Below are 20,566 nucleotides of genomic sequence, written 5' to 3' on the forward strand. Positions count from 1 at the left end.
CGCCTTCTGCTGCACAGACAGACAGCAGTCGGGCCAGATTTTTTCATGCAAAAGCAACATATGAAATCATTAAGGCAGGAGTCAAGCAAGGTTGAGGATTAGAGTTTTGCAGTGTGATGCATTTTTTTTACGACAACACATTATTCTATACTTTTATATAACCAATAACCTTCATCATAAAAGTGTGTGATTATTGGATTATGAGAAGTAATAGTAATTCTCATATCAGGGAAAGCACTGGTGGAGCCTGTTAATAAGGTCCTACTGTGACATGTCAAAGAGGCTACACCCATCAAAATGACAGGTTGCTCACCCACTGGGAGTGGGAGGGTCCACTCCTATTTTATAGTCTGACACTTTAAGGGAGTGGGTTTTACTCTACTTTTGTGTTAAGTTTAATAGATGTGACTTGAGTTGGATGACGGAGTTATCTGACTGGTTGAGTCGGTTTTCATTGTGTTTCTCAACTGTGTGACGGGTCAACTCTGAACAAAAGCAGCCTGATTCGATTGCATCATTTAGAGGCATACGGAATAAGTGTCAAGTTGAGTATTGCACAACAATTTTTTGGATGCCATTGGAAACTGAAAAAACCCCCAACAAAGGCAGGAACATCATTACACCTCAGGGACCTAACAGTATGTGCCTACAAAATATTGCTATGATTATTTGACTGAAGCTGACATTTGTGGTTTTCAGTGAAATGTCTGAACCATTGAATGAATTGTCATCAAATCTGGCATTCATGAATGAACTATAATAACTTTGGTGATCCCCAGTTTTCCCTTTAATGCTACCAGGAGACTGGTACAAGACAATGTCCTCGAGATGAATTGTAATAACCTTTAGTGAGCTTTGTCTCTCATACTCTGAGACATTCTTAATAATTCGACCAAACGACTCCACTACTAGCGCACTGTGAGGTTTGGCCATAGCCTCTTAGTGTGGTTTCTCTACAGGTGGCAAATTCTAGCTTCCTCATCAATTTAATTATATAAGAGAAAATAAGGATAAGATTATTTTAATCTTGTTCTTCCTTAATGAGTTATGAGCCAAAAGGTGTGATATATTTCAAATTAAAACAGATTTCATTTCAGTTTACATGTTGTGGTAAGACACTCCCAAAGGATGGTTCTCACACAACGGGTTTCCAAGAAAACGCCAGGACATCATCAGGGTAAAACAAACATCAACTTGATAAGTCCCAAAGTCAGATTTATCACATGAAAAGGGCAACCATATGAACAAAGACAGTAATACAAGTGAAGGCTGAATGAGGTGACAAACTCTGGCACACCTTTAAAACCACCAAATGAATGGGTTAGGGATTAAGGTGCTTTCAGGAAACTGTATATGCTCATTAGTTTCTGACAACAGAAAGAAAAACACAAGAAGCTTTTTGGAAGGCAGTGACACAATGTGTGCTGTTTTATTACTGAATCTGTGACTCACTGTGCAACAGTATAGTGTCATATATTAAATGCTTTACACAACCCTTTAAAAAAATGTTTGAGACAACTATGTGATGTTCTGATCATTAGATAGCCTTTTCCCCCATATGCAACCGTTTAAAGCTTATAGACGCAATAAGCCAGCACTGATGTAACGCCAATCCATAAACAATCAATTTACTCTATTCTCAGGGTTTCCGCATGCATTTGGGTGTTGTATTAAGGACATCTGTACACACACACACACACGCACATGCACACGAGCGCAACATTGGCAATCACTCACACACAATTCTAGACATTTTTCTGAATGTGTTTGAGGTTTCTGACATTTGCTCTGAGGCATCAGGCTTTCAGACCCTCAGGGATCAGTGTGATTGACAGTGTCCCAAACAAACAGGTGTAACAAACAGTCACAAAACGCTTGAAAAACACCCACTTGCAACTTCACAAACAAAACACGCCGGAGAATGTGAGGGACAAACGAACGACGGGGTGATGATGGCAGTGATTCCTGCCCTGCGTCTAATCAGAGCAGGAGGTCTGTGACTGAGGGCAGCAGCTCGGCCAGCTCTGACTCGATGTTGGCTGTCTGAGTGATGGGGTTGCCACGGAGATCAAGGAACTTCAGCTTGGGGCAGGATGCCAGCGGCTGAAGATCTTCCAATGTCGAAATTTCTGTGCATTTGGGTTAATGGAAAAGCCTTTCTGCATTAGCAGCAGTGGCTAGAAAGAGATAGGGTGGTGCAAACATAAGATCCCCATGTCAAATATGACACTGGGATATTAATTAATTCTTCTAAATATAAAACCTGGAGGCCTAAATTTGCATTAGAAGGTATGCTCTGAAGCTGCAATTCAAATGTCATTACAAAAAACAAGACTTGAATGTAGCCGCATAACCTGTGAACCTTTATTTCTCTCGAGCGTATCGGGGGACGTGAAGCATGAAGGAGAAGGAGTCTGGGGAGATGATGTGTTGTCAAGTGTCTCTTCCCTTCTTAATGATGCCGTTTGCTCTTTAAAATTGCAGTGCTGTTTATTTTTTACTCAATCGCTAAACAAAGTTTCAGGTGAAAACAAATTATTCATGCACTGAATCTGAAGAGTCTCGTTCCCACCGCAATTTTCTAAACTCTGTAAACATCCTCCTGAGTGTGTGTAGTGTATTTTACATCGCGCTCTTCACACTCCGTCAGCTGTTTGAGCTCTTTAGCGGAGCTGTTTTGCAGCACCGAGCCCCGAGCTGATTCACATGTCTTGAGTCACTTGTACACTGTGAGAGGAGTATGCAAATATAATATTAATTGTTCTCTATGACACTGATGCTACAGGATTCAAAATAAACAAATGAACATCAACGACTGATTTAAGGATACTGTTATTCTTCAAGAGGACTTCCTCCAGTTTGGGAAGGTGATACACTCCTTCCAGATTTTCTATAGAGTTGTTATCAGCCTCCAAGACCTGCAAGCAATTTAAAAAAAAAATTTGAATCAGACATGTTGCAGAAAGAGAAGTAATCAATAAGTATCTTTCATGTTGTCAGCCACCAATTGTGGGATGCACAAAAGGAGAACAATAGTGCTCTTGTAGGACATATAACCAGTTTGAGCTTCATCACCTCCAGGCACTGCAACATGGCGAACTGAGGAGGCAGACGCTGCAGCTGATTGGAGGACAGGTTGATATGGGTAACCAATAGCAGCTGGTCCAGGTGGCATAAAGTGGTGAGGTTCTGTTGGAAAAAAGAAAATGGAGAAATCACTTTTCAGAATGTGGGAGGCACGTAAAAATATTTTCATTATAAGCTCATTTATTTTTTATAATTCTGAACCAACCTTGTCAGAAATACTGAAGACGCGCACTTCAGCATATTCCATTTTCAGGATGGTGTTTTCAATCATAAACTTGCTGCACAGGTCACTGTAATATGCAGAGCGCATGGAATCCACTTCCTGAGGGAGAAAATGAGAGCATTCAGTCAAGGATCTGTTCCCTTGTCTGTGTCATAGACTGTGGTTGGTACTCACTTTCAACGTTTGGAAATGAGCAAGGGTCTCCTTCTCATATCCCAGGGGGTCGAGTGCCCTCATCAGGAGGATAATGGTCAGTAAGCACCCTGCCAAAGCAAGCAGAGTGTTTCAGTGGCTACCTGAAAACATCACAATCAGCTGCAGCAAACTTCAGGATTGAAGATGAATTGTTTCAGTGATGTTGGTGACTTGGTTCTGTAAAGAATACAAGGATGCATTTAAATGCACTTACACTTGTTGAGTGGCTCCAGTTCTTGTAGCTGGTTGCATGACTGCAGCTCTGACTGTAACACCGAGGTCTTCTCTACTGAGAGTTCACTCCTATGGAGAAAGAACACACTCAGTTCTTACTCCTTAAAGCTCCCATATTTGCAAGCCGCTTGCTCGATAGCTGCATACATCTCATCCGCGGAAGTCACCGTTGTTTACACTGAACAGCAGGTTCACGTTGCCTCACACTTTGAGCCGCCTCAAAACCAACCTCGATTGGTTCGGTCGCTTGGGCAACCTTCTCAAAATTTTCTCTGCCACAGGTTACCAGACTGATCTGCCAGTAAAATACAATGGAGGCTTGTTTACATGCTTTAATGATCAAAAAACATTTTTTTACACTATCTGTCTGAATATACCGGTACTCTCTCACTGTTTAAAATGCTTTTTTAGCCAAGGGAAACTATTAAAGAAGAAAAAAAAAATTTATCGTAATATACATAATGTGTTTTCTTGTATTATGTGGAATCATGTTTCAGTCAAAGGTGAAACAACACAGACATGATGGGTTATAGTGAGACAATACAACTGGCATCGAAGCATAATTCTAATGATGTCATGACCTTCTTTCATATTTTCCTTATTTTTCGCGTCTGTCTCTTTAAGACCCCACCTGCAAAAGCCCAGTCTGCTCTGATTTGTCAGTGTTCACAGGTCTTACCATTTGCACTCCATGTCTCTGCACCGCCATTGCAGCGGGGGAATGACTGGCACTGTAGCTGCACCTGCACGTTCTACCTATATATACTACAGCTGTGACATCACAACTGTACAGAAATCCTGACAGCTTGTTTAAAGACACAGTTTCTTAATGCAGGGTGTGTGCATTTCTCTGTGGAGTCAGTGTTTGGATACTTTCACAGTATTTATATAACACCTCAACCTGCTTTATAATAAAAAAAGTCATGGAAATCTCACTTTTTACAATATTGGACCTTTAAAAGGACACAATGTGCTGACATTGTGGCAAGACAATACCTGAATAGTTCCTGGTCAGTAGCAGAGTCCCGACACCAACTCTCAGTTCGACCTGTGGAAGTTTAAAAGTTCACAGTGTAATGAGGCTGAAGAAACACACATGAACACGACATGTAAAGACGCACGATATGCGTCACCTGTGTACAGCGCACAGTCTCTGTGAGTGTGTTTTTCAGTCCAGTGCACAGTCAGGTTGTGTTCATTTGTTATATCACTTATCGTTCCAGGAGGAAGATCACATATCTGAGCCGGTGTTAAGGTTACAAAGGGAAAAGATACTTGGATTATTTATTCCACAGGTAAAAAGAAGGAGTTTGATCAGCCACTGGCCGAGACCCACAGCGTGAGTGTGCATAGTAAGTTAATGTCTCATTTCCATGCCATATAAAAGACTGGTAGATCTGGGCAGTATGACAAAACATTACATCCTCAAGGGAATAGCAAAACTGTATTTAGACAAACTAGGCTTTAATAAATTAACTTAGATTGACAGACCAGTAAAACATTGTTTCACTGAGTGAGTATTTTGGCATTTCCAGTTTGAAAGAAAACAGAATTAAAATACAAACTTAAAAACAAAAAAATCAGATTATGCCGAATATGCATACAGTCCCTAAGTGAGCCCACACCTGCATCTGCTCTCACCATGGAAAAACAATATTAACATGGGATTATGAATGAATACAGATGAAATCATAACAGCTACTTGGCTTGCTTGGGAACGGATCCATTTCCATGACAACTAAGCAAAACCACATCCACTCAGGAAGACTGTGCGATACGGTTGAAAGCTCTAGCAAAGGCCAGCGAATGGACCTTGAGTTTGGACTGTTTTTTCGAAGTATTAACACCCACTATTCCATGTTAATTATGGATATTCCGTATTTTTTTTAAAGACTAAACTTGGCGTCCTCTGTGTCACTGTGCCCTAGGAAAAGCTTAAAAAGCCATGACAGGAAGTCCCACGACACGTCTGCGGCAAAGGTAACAATAGCATTCATTTGACGATAATCATAGCTATTCCGATGAAACCTCTTTGTCATGCACATACCACAGCGTGTTATCATCATCATGGGGTATGTAAACAATGACGAGAACAGAATGTTGAACTGGTATCACGCTCAATCAGCAGCACAGTGACAGTCAATAATAATATCTTTGGCATGACCAGCCAATGGAAAAGGATACCCAGACAGGGCTTTGTTTAAAGCGCGGATGGACAGTCCTCCACTCCACTCTCTGGGGCTGACCGTCGAGGACCAGCAGGAAGCCGACAGACTGCGCCTGACCGAACAGAGGCAAATAGAGAGGTTGTTCAGTATTTGTAAGTAAGACTCCCCTGCATGACACTGTGCAGCTCCTTCAGTAAAAGACTGCGGAACGCAAAGTGCATGGATGCTTGGTGCTACTGACATGACATCAGATAATGTAACAGGGTTGTTGTCTCTGTCACCATGACTTACGTCTAACATCACAGCAGTCTATCCTGTGTAATTGACCTGCCAGTATCCTGTGCAATCATATATTATATTATATTTATGTTCTTGTATTCAAGAACAATTCTACATGCCAGTGCATTACATTTATTGGGCAACTTAACTCTTCTGGGTAATTCGTCCAGCATGGACATATCTGTATAAGTGAAAGGTGTACATAGCTATTTTGGTATATAATATTATATTAAATTATTAAATATTTGTATTTCTATCTGTTTCATTTTTGTATCACTGAGTCACTCGTTTTCCTTAGCTTTTTTTTCTAAACTCTTGAGCTGCTTTAACATGAGAATTTCTCCAGTGTGGGATAACTAAAGCAGGGAACCCCATATTACATCACAGTTTGTTACAGTTGGAATGGTTAAAACAATTCTGAATACAGAGTTCACTTTTCTAAAACTCTTCAAACAGTCGCACACAACAGTCATAATGGACTAAACTGGGAGCAACTTTTCATTGATTTGACCCAAAAACCGTTTTCTCACTCAATCACCACCCAAACTCTGCATACCAACATACTTTACAAGTCATTTTCCACGTGTTTATGTTTAAGCAGTAGATCATATTGGTATATTGTGACTAATTACAGCTAATGGACGTTGTTTGGCCCAATGCAGAAAACTACAATATGAAATTTATAGACACAATTCCAACAATTCCAATAATTAGACTTTTATTCATAATGTTCACAGTAAAATGGGCCCTCCTGGGCTGGCTGCCTGCACATACTGAGGTGGATGCCATCAGTGGTGTATTGGTAGCAGCTAGTATTTACCAAAGTCACACAAGAACACAAACAAATAAACTGATGAAGGCGGTGGTAGACATCTCCTTTGTTCTAGGAGGTAAAATTACTGTTTTTTGTGAAAAGAGTCTGATGGCTTTGAAGAGAGCGTAGATAACAACTTCAGTTCCCTGTCGGAAAGGGCTGTCAGACAGCAAGGTAGGGCTGATATTCGCCATTTTTTTTTAATTAAATTGAAAGATACGCGTTGCAGCACAGTGTTTGCATTTCAACTCAGTGTGAGAGTCTTTACGTGTGTTGCTGTCATTTACAGTTGCTTCTCTCTTCTCCTCTCCTCACACTCGGTTGCTGGGTGGAAACAGAGAGCAGCTGCAGGACAAATGCTAACTTTTTCTTTACTACCAACATTAGCTGCTCTGTTTCAACAATGTAGGCTTAAAAGATGTGCATGCAGACTAAAATGAACCGCAGAGCAGAACTGCAGCCTGTGCATGTCAGAGACACAGAGACAATTCTGTCAGAGTTGCGTTTTAACCGTGTGTTTTGTGTAGAGGTCTGCATGCTTAACTCTAGCAGACTGCTGTTTTTTTTAGGTTTAATGAATTTGAAAACTGTGGGCTGTGCAATATGCCCATTACGCACTGAGCTGAAATATTCGAATATTCCCTGTTGATTAGTCCTGAATATTCAGAGCTCAAATAATGGTACTCTGGCCCTATGGCAAGGTGACGTTTTTTTCAGACAAGCAGTGATGCTGAATTATGCAAAGGAATTAGACATCATAGCTGTTATATGCAAGTATTTAGCTATGTATGTATAATCCATTTTTTTAAATCTTACATTGAAATTCAGAACATAATGCAAAATGAGTGTAAATTGCACAGCGACTTGCTAAATTCTACAACAACCTAAAAACATATAAATCCTTTAAAAAAAAAAAAAACAACAACACATAAATGCTAATTAGGGTGTAGGAAAGAGCTGTGCCAGGTGAGAAAAGGGGGCTACAGAGGACTTAAAGAGGGATGTGGATGTTTGTTTTTATTGCATTACTTGAAAATAAAACCTATTAAGGCACAATAATGCAGCGATTGTGTGTTGGGCTCTAAATGCTGCCTCTACATGGGTTACCTACACTCAATACTGCGCCCGAACACATCCTGTATAGACACAAATAGAGCACTGAAGCAACACGCTACTCACGCTATGTAGATTCATTTCTGTAATATATACTTTATGTTAGGACAAAACATGCCGTAAAGAGGTGTCATTTCGAATCTTCAAAAAGGTGTAAGTGATACATCCTGTAATGCTTCAAGTTGTTTGTGATTTTATGGCATTGTGTTATGAGTGATAGTTTTCTTGTTTGCAGACATACGCTGTCAGTGAGTTTATCCTGGAAGTGTTTTGGTTGCATTTCGGACTGCTGTGCTGAGTTGTGCTGGTTAAGAAAACTGTGAAGAGTTTTAAAAAAGTGGACGCAGTACAGAGAAATGTGTGTAACCATTTCTTTGAGGACATGCAAGAATGTGAAAGCTTAATTTCATGAAAATAAGTAAAGAACTCACATTAACAGGCCTAGAGAAGGCGACGGCCACTCTCTCTTTATCCCGACTGACATACACACAGCTTATCATCTCTTCGCGCTCCGCTGTTAGAAAAAACAGTTGTATTTGTGAAACGTATGTCTGATAAATGACCAAGAAGAGCAAATATTTGCATGCACTGAACAACTGCTTTGTACTTTCATGAATATTTCTGAATACAAATTATTTAAAATTACAGATGGACATACCTCTGCCTAGCAACCATCGATAGTAGAACCACGCACTCTGGTCGTTGGGGTCAGTGAAGAAAGCATTCTGTACAAGCTCATATTCTGAAAAGAAAAATGTGTAGAAGATGTTACATGTGTTTAATTACACAGCAGGCATCACTTTTACTGTACTACTGTATTTACAGTCATATTAAAGCCTCAGACTGCCCCCTGTCTGTTGTTATTAGGTAATGCCAAGTGCTCAACCTGGCCATTTATTTGCTGAGTTGTTGATAAGTTTACCTTTGAGGAGCTGCTCTTCACAGACGCGGTGGGAATGGGTTTGCGGAGAAGGTGGAGGGGATGACTGGGGAGGTTGGCGGCATGGTGATGGGGGCTCAGGAGATTCCGGGTGAAGCAGCGGCAGCAGGGTGCTGCGGTAATGCCAGCTGGAATAGTTGGAAAAGTTGGAGCCAATGAGACGATCAGTGAACGCCAACTCCTGATCCACAGGAACACCTGACATCTTCACAACCATCCGGCGATAATCCCAGCAATGAACTGGTTGAGATGGGAGAATATGGTGTGAGAAAAGAAAAAAGTGCATTGACATATAAGGTCAAATAAATGAAAAACAATGACACTTATTAAGTTTTAACATCCTTGTTTTTTTTCATGGCTTCCTTTTTTTTACTCCATTACTCACAGTTGCGGTCGTCCAAGCTCAAGCAACGATCACACAAGCTCAGCTCTCTGGCCCAGTCTGGTCGAGGCAAGCGGGTTGAGACCCAGCATCGGTGGTGCCAGCTGCCGTAGGACTTTGGGTTCACTTTCAGGCAAGACTCCAGAAAAAACAGCTCAGCCTCGTAAATATTTTGCACTTCATCCTCATCCCTGGAGTGGACATCGAGAAACAAATGCAGAATTCTTCCATCATACCTTTGATGATTAATCATTCAAAAGATGCTATAATGTGAATATACAGGTGACAAGATGACAGGTAATGATCTAACTTCACAGTCTCCAGGTGCATTAGGATCTCTCTTCTATAGTTCCAGAGGGTTGCGAAGTCAGGATTGGATGAGAGTAGCTGCTGGGTAATCTGGAGAGCCTCATCATCCCAAATACCCTCCTTCCTCTGTCATACACAGAGTCATAGACAGATGAAAGGACATTTAAGAATCGAGCACAAGAACAAAACAAACCTTAGTAAGTGAAACTATTCAATAAGCACTTAGCATGATATTTTGTTTTAATACTGTCACAGGTAGATGAACATGTAAAAGATAAGGATGGTGTTATTCTTCCATCCATCTCTAAATCCGTTCACACTTCCCTATCCTGTCTGTGGCTGTCAGCCTTGAGTCCATTTGATCTTACTCAAGACACAAAAGCTTTTAAAAAACAGGCCAAAAGGTATATAGTTTAATTTTTTAAGGCTCTGCAATTTCATATAACAGCTTGGAACTGTAGTTTTTATAGAAGGTTACAAGAACAGGTAAACTATGTCAGGCTGTAGCTACACGGATGATATGTATTAAAAGGATCACTAAATTATTAATACATTTGTTAAAAACTAGCAGGACTCTGGAATATTACCAGCCTTAACATGTAAAACATATGGTATAGATGTGTCTTTGTAAAAGGACCTTAGAGAAACAGGCATCACGTGCAGCCACGTATATCTTCAGCTTCTTCTCCCTCTCCTTTCTCTTCTCCTCCTCCTGCTGGGCTGTAGATTTCACCTTCACTCGTCCATGCTGTCAAAAGTAGAAAGAAAAACAGGGCAGGTAGGGTGAGTAGAGTTTACTGGTAAAGGTCAAAAGTTATTAATCACTCCATGTACAATATGAACACTGCACCAAACAGTAAATATACATACATTTATAAAAGAAAACGTGTAACTGATACATTTCTTACCATTATGTCAGTCTGTTTGCACAGGAGACTTCTCAAAAGATCTGTTTATGATGGAAAATGAGGAGTGATGTTCAGGTTCAGGCCTGAGCAACGTTCACATGACAAAGACTGGCACTAAAGTCATGACAACTCAATAATATAAACTCAACCGCTAGCTTATCATCGGCAGATATATATACTTAGCCATCAGTAATGTTAAAACACAGAATATAAACAGCCCGAGTCTGCAGTTAGCTTGCTGATTAGCTACGTGTCTAGTAAACAACAGTGGGCTGGGCTCATTCAAACCTGCACACAACAGTGAAACAATACAAATAACTTTGTAATATTATACTTTCATATCACATAATAACTGAACGCCACATAGTTTATCTCATAAACACCCACCTGTTTGTTTCCTTGGCTTCTTGTAGGTTTTTCAGAGAGCAGTTTTATTTGTCATGTCACTATCAGCATCTCTAACGACTACAAGTCTTCACTTCCGTCTCATGACATCTGCGTCACGGAGAGCGCTTCCTGCCCGCGGTGATTTGCAGCTCTCTGCTGGAGAAAACAGCGAACAGCACCGCAGAAAGGATACACGGAGCAGAGTTTGACGTCTGAAGACACATGGACATGATGGAGTAGTCACATCTCGTAGACTTATGGCAGAAGTCCCATGAAGAGGGGAAATTAAATGACAGTGACACATCCGCTCGAGAGCATTGGTAAGAATAACATTTGACTTGTTAGCTAAACATTTGTTAAAGCTAAAGAGACTTTTCTAAGCCATGCTTTAAGAGACTTAACATTAAACGACAGACCTTTTTGCTAAACATTTGGAGATGTTTGACTTGATTGTTTCAAATATGAGAGTCGTAAATAGTAGTTTGTGTGCTACTCATGCTAGAACTTAAGTTACACAGATACATTTGCTGGACCAAAGTATCAGATATTAGTAGCATACATTTCGGGTGGTTATATATTTTAGTTATTTAAATAACAAAAACTGCAGCATATAAACATCATAGATATGTTTTAGGTAGTTTCAAAACAATTTTGCCCTTACGTTGTTGATGATAAGAACTGCCATTTTTTAATTTAAAACTGTAAAATGCACCAGTCAACATGTCTTGGTCACCTGGTCCACACATGTTAAAAATGGTGATTGCATATCATTTTTTGAAACTCTCAAATATCTGTCTTGGTATCGGCACAAAAAACCCTAATCGGGTTGGGTTAGTTCACATGCCGTAAAAACGTTCCCACAGACCAGGTAGCAATGTGTGGTGCAGGGCCGTAAGGAGACCTTTTAAGGGGCAGGGGCTCTGAGCGGGGGAAGGGGGCGTTGCTGTTTTCTTTTGTACAGACTCTGAGAACAGACGATGATAGATAACCATAGGCTGTATAAAAAATGGACGTAGCCTCTCTATCAGGGTCCGTTCTCTCAACTTGATCCAATCGTACTCGCCTCTGGGAGTCTCATTTCCTCTTACCAAAAAAGGGCATTGATGTGACGTTGGGGGGAGGGAGATACGTCCATCTGGCGGACGCTCACTGAATTAGCCACATTAGCTCCACTGCCTGGGAGCTAGGCTAACAGAACACGTTACTAGATAAACGGGAATGGGAGTCAATGTTGAGATTTTTTTGCCGGGGCCGGAAGGGAATGGAATTTTTTTTTTTTTTTTGTAACGGGAATGGGATTTTTTTAGAGGGGAGTGACTGACATGCCACTCCGTGTATCTGATTTCACCGGCTCCGCGAGTCAAGTGCAGGCAGCCAGCATTTACTATCTATGTTTTAAACTGATATTCAACACAGTACCATGCTCATAGACTGACCTTCGTGGCCCGAATCCTTCGGGTGGTTATAACGACGCACCCTAAGTCAGCACAAACAACGTTGGTAATGCAGCAAACAATGCGATTAAGATGAAATGTGGTTATAGTTGATATAGGCTACGCCTATAGTCCTATCAAAAAGAATAGAAAACATTTCCAAGTTGTTTCTATTCTTTCCCAGATGAGTAGATGAGTACACACACAGAGACACACACACACTCTCTCTCTCTCTCTGGATTTCTCAGCTGTGAATAGGATGAGCACATAGAAATTCACTATGCCCCAGTATCTTTCTTGAAGTAATGGGCATTTTAGTGCTTGATTGATAATAAATTGTATTTCATTTTTTTAAGGATAACAGTTTAAGGATAACTGCAGTATTCAGGCTCTAGTAACTTTTCAAATGAAAAGCATTTTTATTAATAGCTGTCTCAAACGGCTGTGGATTATTTACGATAATGATGACTACTTTTTATGCATGTAATTGCAAAATGATAGGGTGTTTCATTCATAATAAAAAAATCATTATTTATTATTGTGTAACAGGAGTAGAAGAAGCAGGACACACAAAGTAAAGTTACAAGTGCTCAACTCTCAACAAATAAATACCCCACATAGCCATTCTACTTTTATGTACCACTGCGCTTGACTGCATACATCATTGAAGAAGAAGAAGAAGAAGAAGAAGATTGGTTTATTAATTGAGTGGAACAGTACACTCTGACATTAAATTGAAAAGATTGAATCTTTCATTTTAAAAAAACAGGGAAAAAATGACATTACCTGCTGAAGTTTATCATCTTGGTGGGTAAATTCTCAGGCTTCCATACAAAAACAAATCCGGTCGACTGTTTCTAGATTGCCTTCCCTTCATTTGGGATTACTTGTTGGTCAAATAAAATAAAACTGCAGAATAGTCTCCATATAGCCCAAGTCAGATTCAGACAATTTTTCTATCGTCTGCATCGCAGGTTTGATACACATATTTTGTGTAATTTATGTATAATGGTGAATACTTGGATATATAAATCACCAAAAAGAAAAGGGAACTAGGTAAAGTTTCATGATTGTAAGGTGTACATTATATATGTATTATCATTATTCAAGTTATCAAGTTATTCCAAAAATAATGTTCAACCATAAACAATTTTAGATCTATTAGAGAATACCTGAAACCTAAAGCTGCTATGATTTTCTCTATAATATACATACTATATAACCACTGGGTCTCTTACCACTGATAGATACCTCTACATGTGTATATAAACAACTCTCAAGGGTCTGAACAACAAGGCTGTGGATTAACAAGAATCTGGCGATATGATGCGTATCATGATACAGAGGTTACGATCAAATATATGGTGGTAAGTTGCGGTACTGTAAGCAAGGGGATATAGGTATTACAAGGTCATAGCATAAAGAACACTATATGCATACGTTGTTACGTTGAAGTGGAAGAGTCAAATGGCTGAAGTACATTACAACACTGTTATCTAAATGAACCACTGTATTAAATATTGCAGATTTGTTCCAAGGAGGCAAACATCTTTCAGTCAGACATCTTTACAGTAAGATCTTCCAATTTTTGGAGCATTCTTTCATATGACATCAATGGAAGAACTTTATCATATTCTGATAACATGATATTATTCCTTCTTCGTATTTAACATAGGCCCACCTTTCTCTAAGACCATCTAAAATTCCCTGAGTGCAAAGTCTGCATCGCTAAAAGGCATTTTTTTATTACCCCAGCCTAATGAGACTATTTATTCAGGAATATTCTTCAGCGTCAAGGTCGTCATGTGGTATCACAGATCTGTATCCTGATGTCTGAGAGAAGTTGAGCGTCATCTGGTTCTCTGCATTGGTGCCAATCTGAAGTGTGGACAGCCAATCCAGAACTCTATCAAAGTCGCCGGTTGAGGTTTTACTGTCTGTCTCAGCGGTAGACCCTGCTGGACTCTCCCCTTTCACTGTAATTGAAACAAAACACAATTTGATGTCATGCTCATTACTACTGTGATGTTAGAAATTAGGACCCCATTGTTACTTACTCTCTGGGAGCAGGAAGTCCATGCTGCTGTGAAAAAGATCTGAGGATTTCGATAGTATGTCCTTTTCCAGCTTTTCAATTTCCTGGCTGATTTTTGCGTCTACGTTTTCCGTCTTGTTCTTAACATCTTTCTTCCTCTGACCAATACCCGTGGTTTTGAGTTTGGTCATGTCACCAACTAACAATTTATCATCACAACAAAAGGTTAAAACAACAGAATATTTATATTATGATAGAAAACAAAAACAAATGATTAATCAAACACAGCGTAATACTCACTCAGTGACTTGGATTTAGTGCTTGTGGCACTTCCCCTGATCTCAGCTTGCAGCTGGAGCAGTTTTCCCCTGAAGCCTGTCAGCAGCTCCAGCTCTCTCCTCCTGTACTCCTCCTCCAGTCGCTGCTTCAGCACATGTTTTAACTGCCTCCTCCTGAACTTCTCATCAATTCTCAAGTAGATGTCGCTCATCTCGGGGCAGAACAGCCGGCCGCTGTTCCCTGACACCATTTCCTCTATCTTCTCAAACAGCTCGGTAACCTGACTCATATCGGCTTTCTTCATATTGTTCACAACATGGTATTTGTTCTCACACTTGTCTATTAACCAGCGCAGAGCAACATGCTCCCTCTCAATGTGCTCTTCTACGGATTCATCTGCTAGTTTGTCTCTGTATGTGAACAGAACCATGGTGTGTTTCCAGACGCTTGCATCAAAGAGGTTCATGTGTTCCTCCAGGGCGGCCCGCTGAGCTTCTCTGAACGTCAGGTCCAAGGGAACAACCAGCAGAACAGCATGAACCCCTAACGGGCTCATCGACAGACCGCGGACTATTTCCTTGTCCATCTCTTCAGTGCAGCAGGAGGGATCCATCCGCCACCCGGGGGTGTCGATCACTGTGACCAGTCTGCAAGCAACTTCCCCCTCCTCCACCTGACAGCACTCATTCTGACAGGTGGGAAACACTTCTTTACGCAGGAGGTTATTTCCTGTTGCACTCTTTCCAGATGTCTTCTGACCAAGCATCACAATTGTCAGCTCCAGTAATCCTTTACTGGAACCTGAGGAGACAAACAAAGTGCAGTGTGAAAAACCACATCCAATCCTGTACACACAATACTAATGAACAGCAGGGTGATTTCATACCAGTATTCATAATTAGTAGCCCTACAATAAGTAATAATTTGACAAAATTAAAGCTCAGTCTTGACCTGTAGACTCCACCAGTCAAAATCAACATTTGTGTATAGAGAGGCAAATACAGATTGCACTGATTGTCTATGGCTGCAAAAAAATACCAAGCGAATTTGTTGTGATAAAAATCCACATACTGACATTGCCATCCGTAATGTAGAGCCATGTGTGCAAGCATGGCTAAATATCTGATAACAGCAATACATTGTATACGTGCTGATATATCTGTGAGTAGCTCTGGCTGATAATATTGACCTGCCATCTGACACCCAAATGGAATAATTACTTAATAACACTACACACTGCTGCATCAGCTCTGACAGTCCCAACAAAAGCGTTGGGAGTGTGACAACTGTTCTGTCAATGCCAAACTGATTTACTTGTTACACTAATGCTAGATGACTGATACCTCTGAGGGACTTTCTTTTGGCCTTGACTTGATTTTGCCTCAGTATTGCTCTTTCTTCCACCCTTCTCCTTCTCTCTTCGATGGTCTGAAATATCTTGTCATCTGGGACAAAATAGTCCCAACCATTTCCAGCCACAGTCTCAGTGATTTTCTCCAGCAGCACCGTGATTTGAGTCCCATCATCTGCATTCTTGTTATCAATGACATGGTATCTGTTTCCACATTGTTCAACTAGAGACTGCAACGCGTCCCCCTCCCCTTCGATGTACTCCTCTATGGTGTGTGGTCCCAGCCAGTCTCCTCTGGTGAAAACTACTACAGTGTGTCTCCACACTTCTTCTCCAAGAAGATCCATGTGTGTTGTCACTGCACCTAAGTGTATGGCATTAAAGGATGCATCTGCGTCTATCACCAGCAGGAAGACGTGAGGCCCAGGGAGGCACAGAAACGGGCTCCGCTTCACTTCGTCTTTGATCGCTTCTGGAGTGTCAAACGCAGAAAAGCCTTTCCACCAGCCTGGCGTGTCAACAAGAGTTATTGCAGTTTTACCCACAAAACCCTGCCGGGCCACAGCACGAGCCGTTCTTTTTCCATTTTCTAGCTCTTTGATTCCAAAGATGGTGTTTCCTACCAACGTCTTTCCAACGCTTCGGCTACCCAAGAGAATCAGGTTGAGGTTTGGGATGGTTTTCTTCTCTTCTGTTAGACAAAACAAAGCTTCATTAGTCATGGAGCTCGCAGCAATTTGGACTCAAACTACTTAAAAGCCAAATGGTTTTATAAAGCAACTAATCAGTTAGGTTTTGATTTTATCCTGAGTCTGAGATAAAAGAAAAAAATCCATCAATACATAAATGGAAAAACAGTGGATGTTTGAAGTCATTGTAACAACATAGTCTATGTCTTAACTGTCAAACTGTTAAACCTGAGAAGATTTTATAGATGTGTATATTTCACAGTGGATAAGCAAAGGTAGTTTGCAGTGGAAGCAATTGGTCCTGTTAAAAGGCAATTGAACTTACAATTTATTTTTGTATGGATTTAAGAAACAAGATATATAAAAGTGTTAATAGGTTTACTGGTTGGTGGATTATGTTACCATCAGACAGAGCCAGGCTAGCTATTTCTCTTTCCTAATGCCTAGCTAAGATAATCGTCTGTTGGAGGAAGCTTCATGTTTACCATACAAAAACGAGGCAGAAAGCAAATAGTATTTCCCAATATGTCAAACTGTTGCTTTAAAGCTGTTAAGTATGATATGGGAATATATAATACAAGAAGTGATTATTTGAGGTCACCTAAGTCCCTTTCACAAAAGCATTTCTCACCTGAACTTATCTAGACATTAACTGGATGGGCTGTATTTGGTAACGCAAATGTCCGAATTAGTTGGATCGGACATCAAACGGTCTTTACCCTACCAACTCCCTAGTTTAAAGTCTGTGTAATCTCCGATTGATGGAGCTCATACAGTATGTGAATAGAGCAGGTCATTGTCCGGAATATTCACAGCGTTGGGTGTTGCTACTTTTGAAATGAAGAATAAAATGACTAAATTGTCTAACTGTAGAGAAATCCGAGAACTTCTGTCGGTAAGGGTCGATGCTCAGATAAATAATTGGCACGGCAAGAGACTATAGTTTCTGATCAAATCTGAACCGGATATGTGACCACAGTGTAAGCCGCGGCATGACCTGCTTCCTGCACACTCTACCAAAGCACCACCCTTCAACTAAACCGACCTAAATATTTCCAGTAAGTGAGAACCCATCTGACAATGACAATCTCCTGGTGTGTGCTGCATGTGTGAAAGGGAAAGTTCAGACAATGCCTGGACCTGTTTTGTGCGATATTGTCCAGGGTTCATAAGAGAAACGGGCTCTACTGTGACATTCACCTTGAATGAGTGTTTTCATTCGTTGTCTTTGTTCTTCTAACATCCTCCTTCTCTCTTCCGCCCTTTCAGCCACCTCTCGTTGCTTCTCTTTAATGATGACAAGGGTCTGTTCATCTACCTCGTAGAAACTGCCATTGTTGTGCCTTACCATCTCATCTATCTTCTCCAGCAGCCGTGTCACCTGATTTGAGTTACTCTTCTCCTTGTTATTAAACACGTGATACCTGTTACTGCATCTTTCTATTAACCACTTAAGTGAGTCTCCCTCGCTTTCAATGTGCTGCTCGATCGTCTTCTCCCCGAGGTAGTCCCCACAGGTGAACAGCACCATGGTGTACCTCCAAACCCGCTCCCCCAGGAGCTTCATGTGCTCCTCCACAGTCCTCCTATTGTCCACAGAGAAAGCTAAGTCTATGGGAATAACAAGGAGAAAAACGTTTGGGCCAGGCGTACACTTGGACGGGTTGAGCTTAAATCGTTGCTTGTCCCCCTCTGGGATCTCAGTTAGGGAAAGGGAGCTGCTCCATCCTGGGGCATCGACCACGATGAGCTGCCTGCCCTCAACCTCTCCATGCCTCACTTCAGATTGGGCCGTTCTGGTTCTGCCGCACTCAAACCTTTCCCTTCTCAGTATGGTGTTCCCAGAGGAGCTCTTGCCAGCCCACCTCCCACCAATCAGGATGAGTCTGAAGGCGATGCTCTCTCTCTCCCCTGGAAGACAAAGGGAAACTTTTTGAACCAGATGGGAAGCTATAGAGAGTGATAGTTGTACCAACATGTCATGTTTCAATAACTTTGTAAAACAGCTTCCTCAGCTTGATGATAATACATTTTGTCCTGATCAAATTTTCTTAGAAACTTTCATGAGAGGACATCAGCATATTCCTCATGCTGAGGATGAGAGCACAAGTCAGTTGAGATGAGAAAAATCACCGAAACTAAAATGAAAAGGTTATCAAGCAGATGTCTGTGCTGCTTTAGATGACTGACAGAAGAGAAATGCTTTGGTAAACTTGTGCTTGTGTTGTTCCTCAGAGTTATTTTTGACTTTATTAATCCCTTTGATTGAGTCTGAAGAATAACAGCAAGGTTAGAAAAACACATTTTTAGAATGACCCTGCACCAAAACAAATCATTTTGAGACACAATGAAAATAAACTACAAGATTGGAAAAAAAAAAACATCAGCTGAGAATGACTCATCGCCTCCAGTTGTCTCAAGACATACTGCAGTGCAACATAAGAACATAATAACCAAATGCTTCAGTTTAGAATATTTTGTCCTCCTCACTTAAATAAATAAACTATATCTACTGTATATACTAGAAACAACCAATTCATCTACACCACATGTAGATGACTGCATGGAGGGCGCAATTTGTGCATTGGATTGTATTGTTGTTTTTTCCCCTTATGACTCAGTATTTACACAAAACTACTGGGCGGAGTTTTAACCTTCAAGGAAGGAAGGTGGTTACTTTTAGATCCTGATGGGAATCAAAGAACGAGTCTAACTGGTTTTACTGCAGATTACATTCTGTTTCGCTGTTGTATTTTTATACATGCATACAGACACGTAGCTATTTCAATTAATATGTGAAGTCAATGCTTTTTGCTCACTGTCGCTGGAGAAGAAGCTGAATTGACCTCAAAACAGGTCTGCATGTTGAATGGATCAATACACAATCTAAATAACATAAGGAAGAATGCCTTTAGAAAAATTAAATAAAACATATAAAGTCCTGTTACTAATAAAGTACTTACGCTTTAAGTTATTGCATCTTGAAGTGGGTTAAACTAGCTACAGTACCCATGTATCTTCAACATTACCTTTGGATTAACTCACCGAGACTGTTTTCCATTTTTAGAGTTCCTCTCTTTTCGTAGCCGAGTTATTATCATCTGAACACCCTCGAGAGCTCTGCAGAGGTCAGTGGACGAAGTCTGTCCTCAGGAAAAAAACGTTTTTTTTTAATAAAACAGGTACTGGCATAATTTACAGCCCGTCCACACAGCACTGACTGCACGCAATGAGACAACAAAGCAAAAGTAACTCCAGGGCAGCCAAAACAATGCAGCCGAACTGGTTTTACACAGGTTGTGTAACAAGTGCATGTTCTGACATGAGAATTCAGAACACAAACCCATCTATTAAACTATGAATAACAAGACTTGAATAACAAGGCTTTCAAAACCTGTGTTTTCTGGAATGCAGGGAAGTCTATTTTGGACTAAGTATGAAAGTAGATAAAGTCTATAATTGTATTAATGCACAAAGTGCTGAGCCTAAAAAAACAAACATTTGCCCCTATATCTGTATGTTTCTTTGCAGCAGAGTTCACATCAACACTATAACAACATTCCTCCGGGTCAATATTTTATGAGATTGAGCTGTTTCTGTATTGATGTTTTTGCAGAGGTTTTGCAGAACCTTGTCTTGTTATGTTGTAGGCTTGCTGTATTCATTTTAATCTGTGTCCCAACCAGAGCCCTGTTTCCTCTCTGTTTCAGCAAATCTTTAAGAACTGGGACCAAAAATTC

At 40.6% G+C, this 20,566-nt stretch overlaps 2 protein-coding genes across 2 annotated transcripts; both read right to left on the minus strand.

Moving 5' to 3' along the window:
- Positions 1–1,346: 1,346 nt before the first annotated feature.
- rabggta (Rab geranylgeranyltransferase subunit alpha) lies at positions 1,347–11,105 on the minus strand. The gene is made up of 17 exons (XM_083911544.1): positions 11,040–11,105; positions 10,653–10,693; positions 10,382–10,492; positions 9,746–9,870; positions 9,439–9,626; positions 9,036–9,293; positions 8,772–8,855; positions 8,545–8,627; positions 5,924–6,019; positions 4,873–4,978; positions 4,736–4,787; positions 3,720–3,808; positions 3,485–3,573; positions 3,293–3,409; positions 3,076–3,189; positions 2,831–2,918; positions 1,347–2,129 (listed from the first exon to the last, which is right to left on the minus strand). The coding sequence occupies exons 2-17, from the start codon at positions 10,653–10,655 to the stop codon at positions 1,981–1,983; spliced, it is 1,752 nt and encodes a 583-aa protein (XP_083767670.1). The 5' UTR covers positions 10,656–10,693; positions 11,040–11,105; the 3' UTR covers positions 1,347–1,980.
- A 1,932-nt stretch (positions 11,106–13,037) lies between these two features.
- Positions 13,038–20,039, minus strand: LOC310945431 (GTPase IMAP family member 8-like). The gene is made up of 6 exons (XM_083911517.1): positions 19,872–20,039; positions 18,027–18,737; positions 16,130–16,828; positions 14,808–15,587; positions 14,530–14,706; positions 13,038–14,448 (listed from the first exon to the last, which is right to left on the minus strand). The coding sequence occupies exons 1-6, from the start codon at positions 19,885–19,887 to the stop codon at positions 14,246–14,248; spliced, it is 2,586 nt and encodes an 861-aa protein (XP_083767643.1). The 5' UTR covers positions 19,888–20,039; the 3' UTR covers positions 13,038–14,245.
- Positions 20,040–20,566: the final 527 nt, after the last annotated feature.

This window comes from Echiichthys vipera (genome assembly GCF_963691815.1).
Source record: "Echiichthys vipera genome assembly, chromosome: 3".
NCBI lineage: Eukaryota > Metazoa > Chordata > Actinopteri > Perciformes > Trachinidae > Echiichthys > Echiichthys vipera.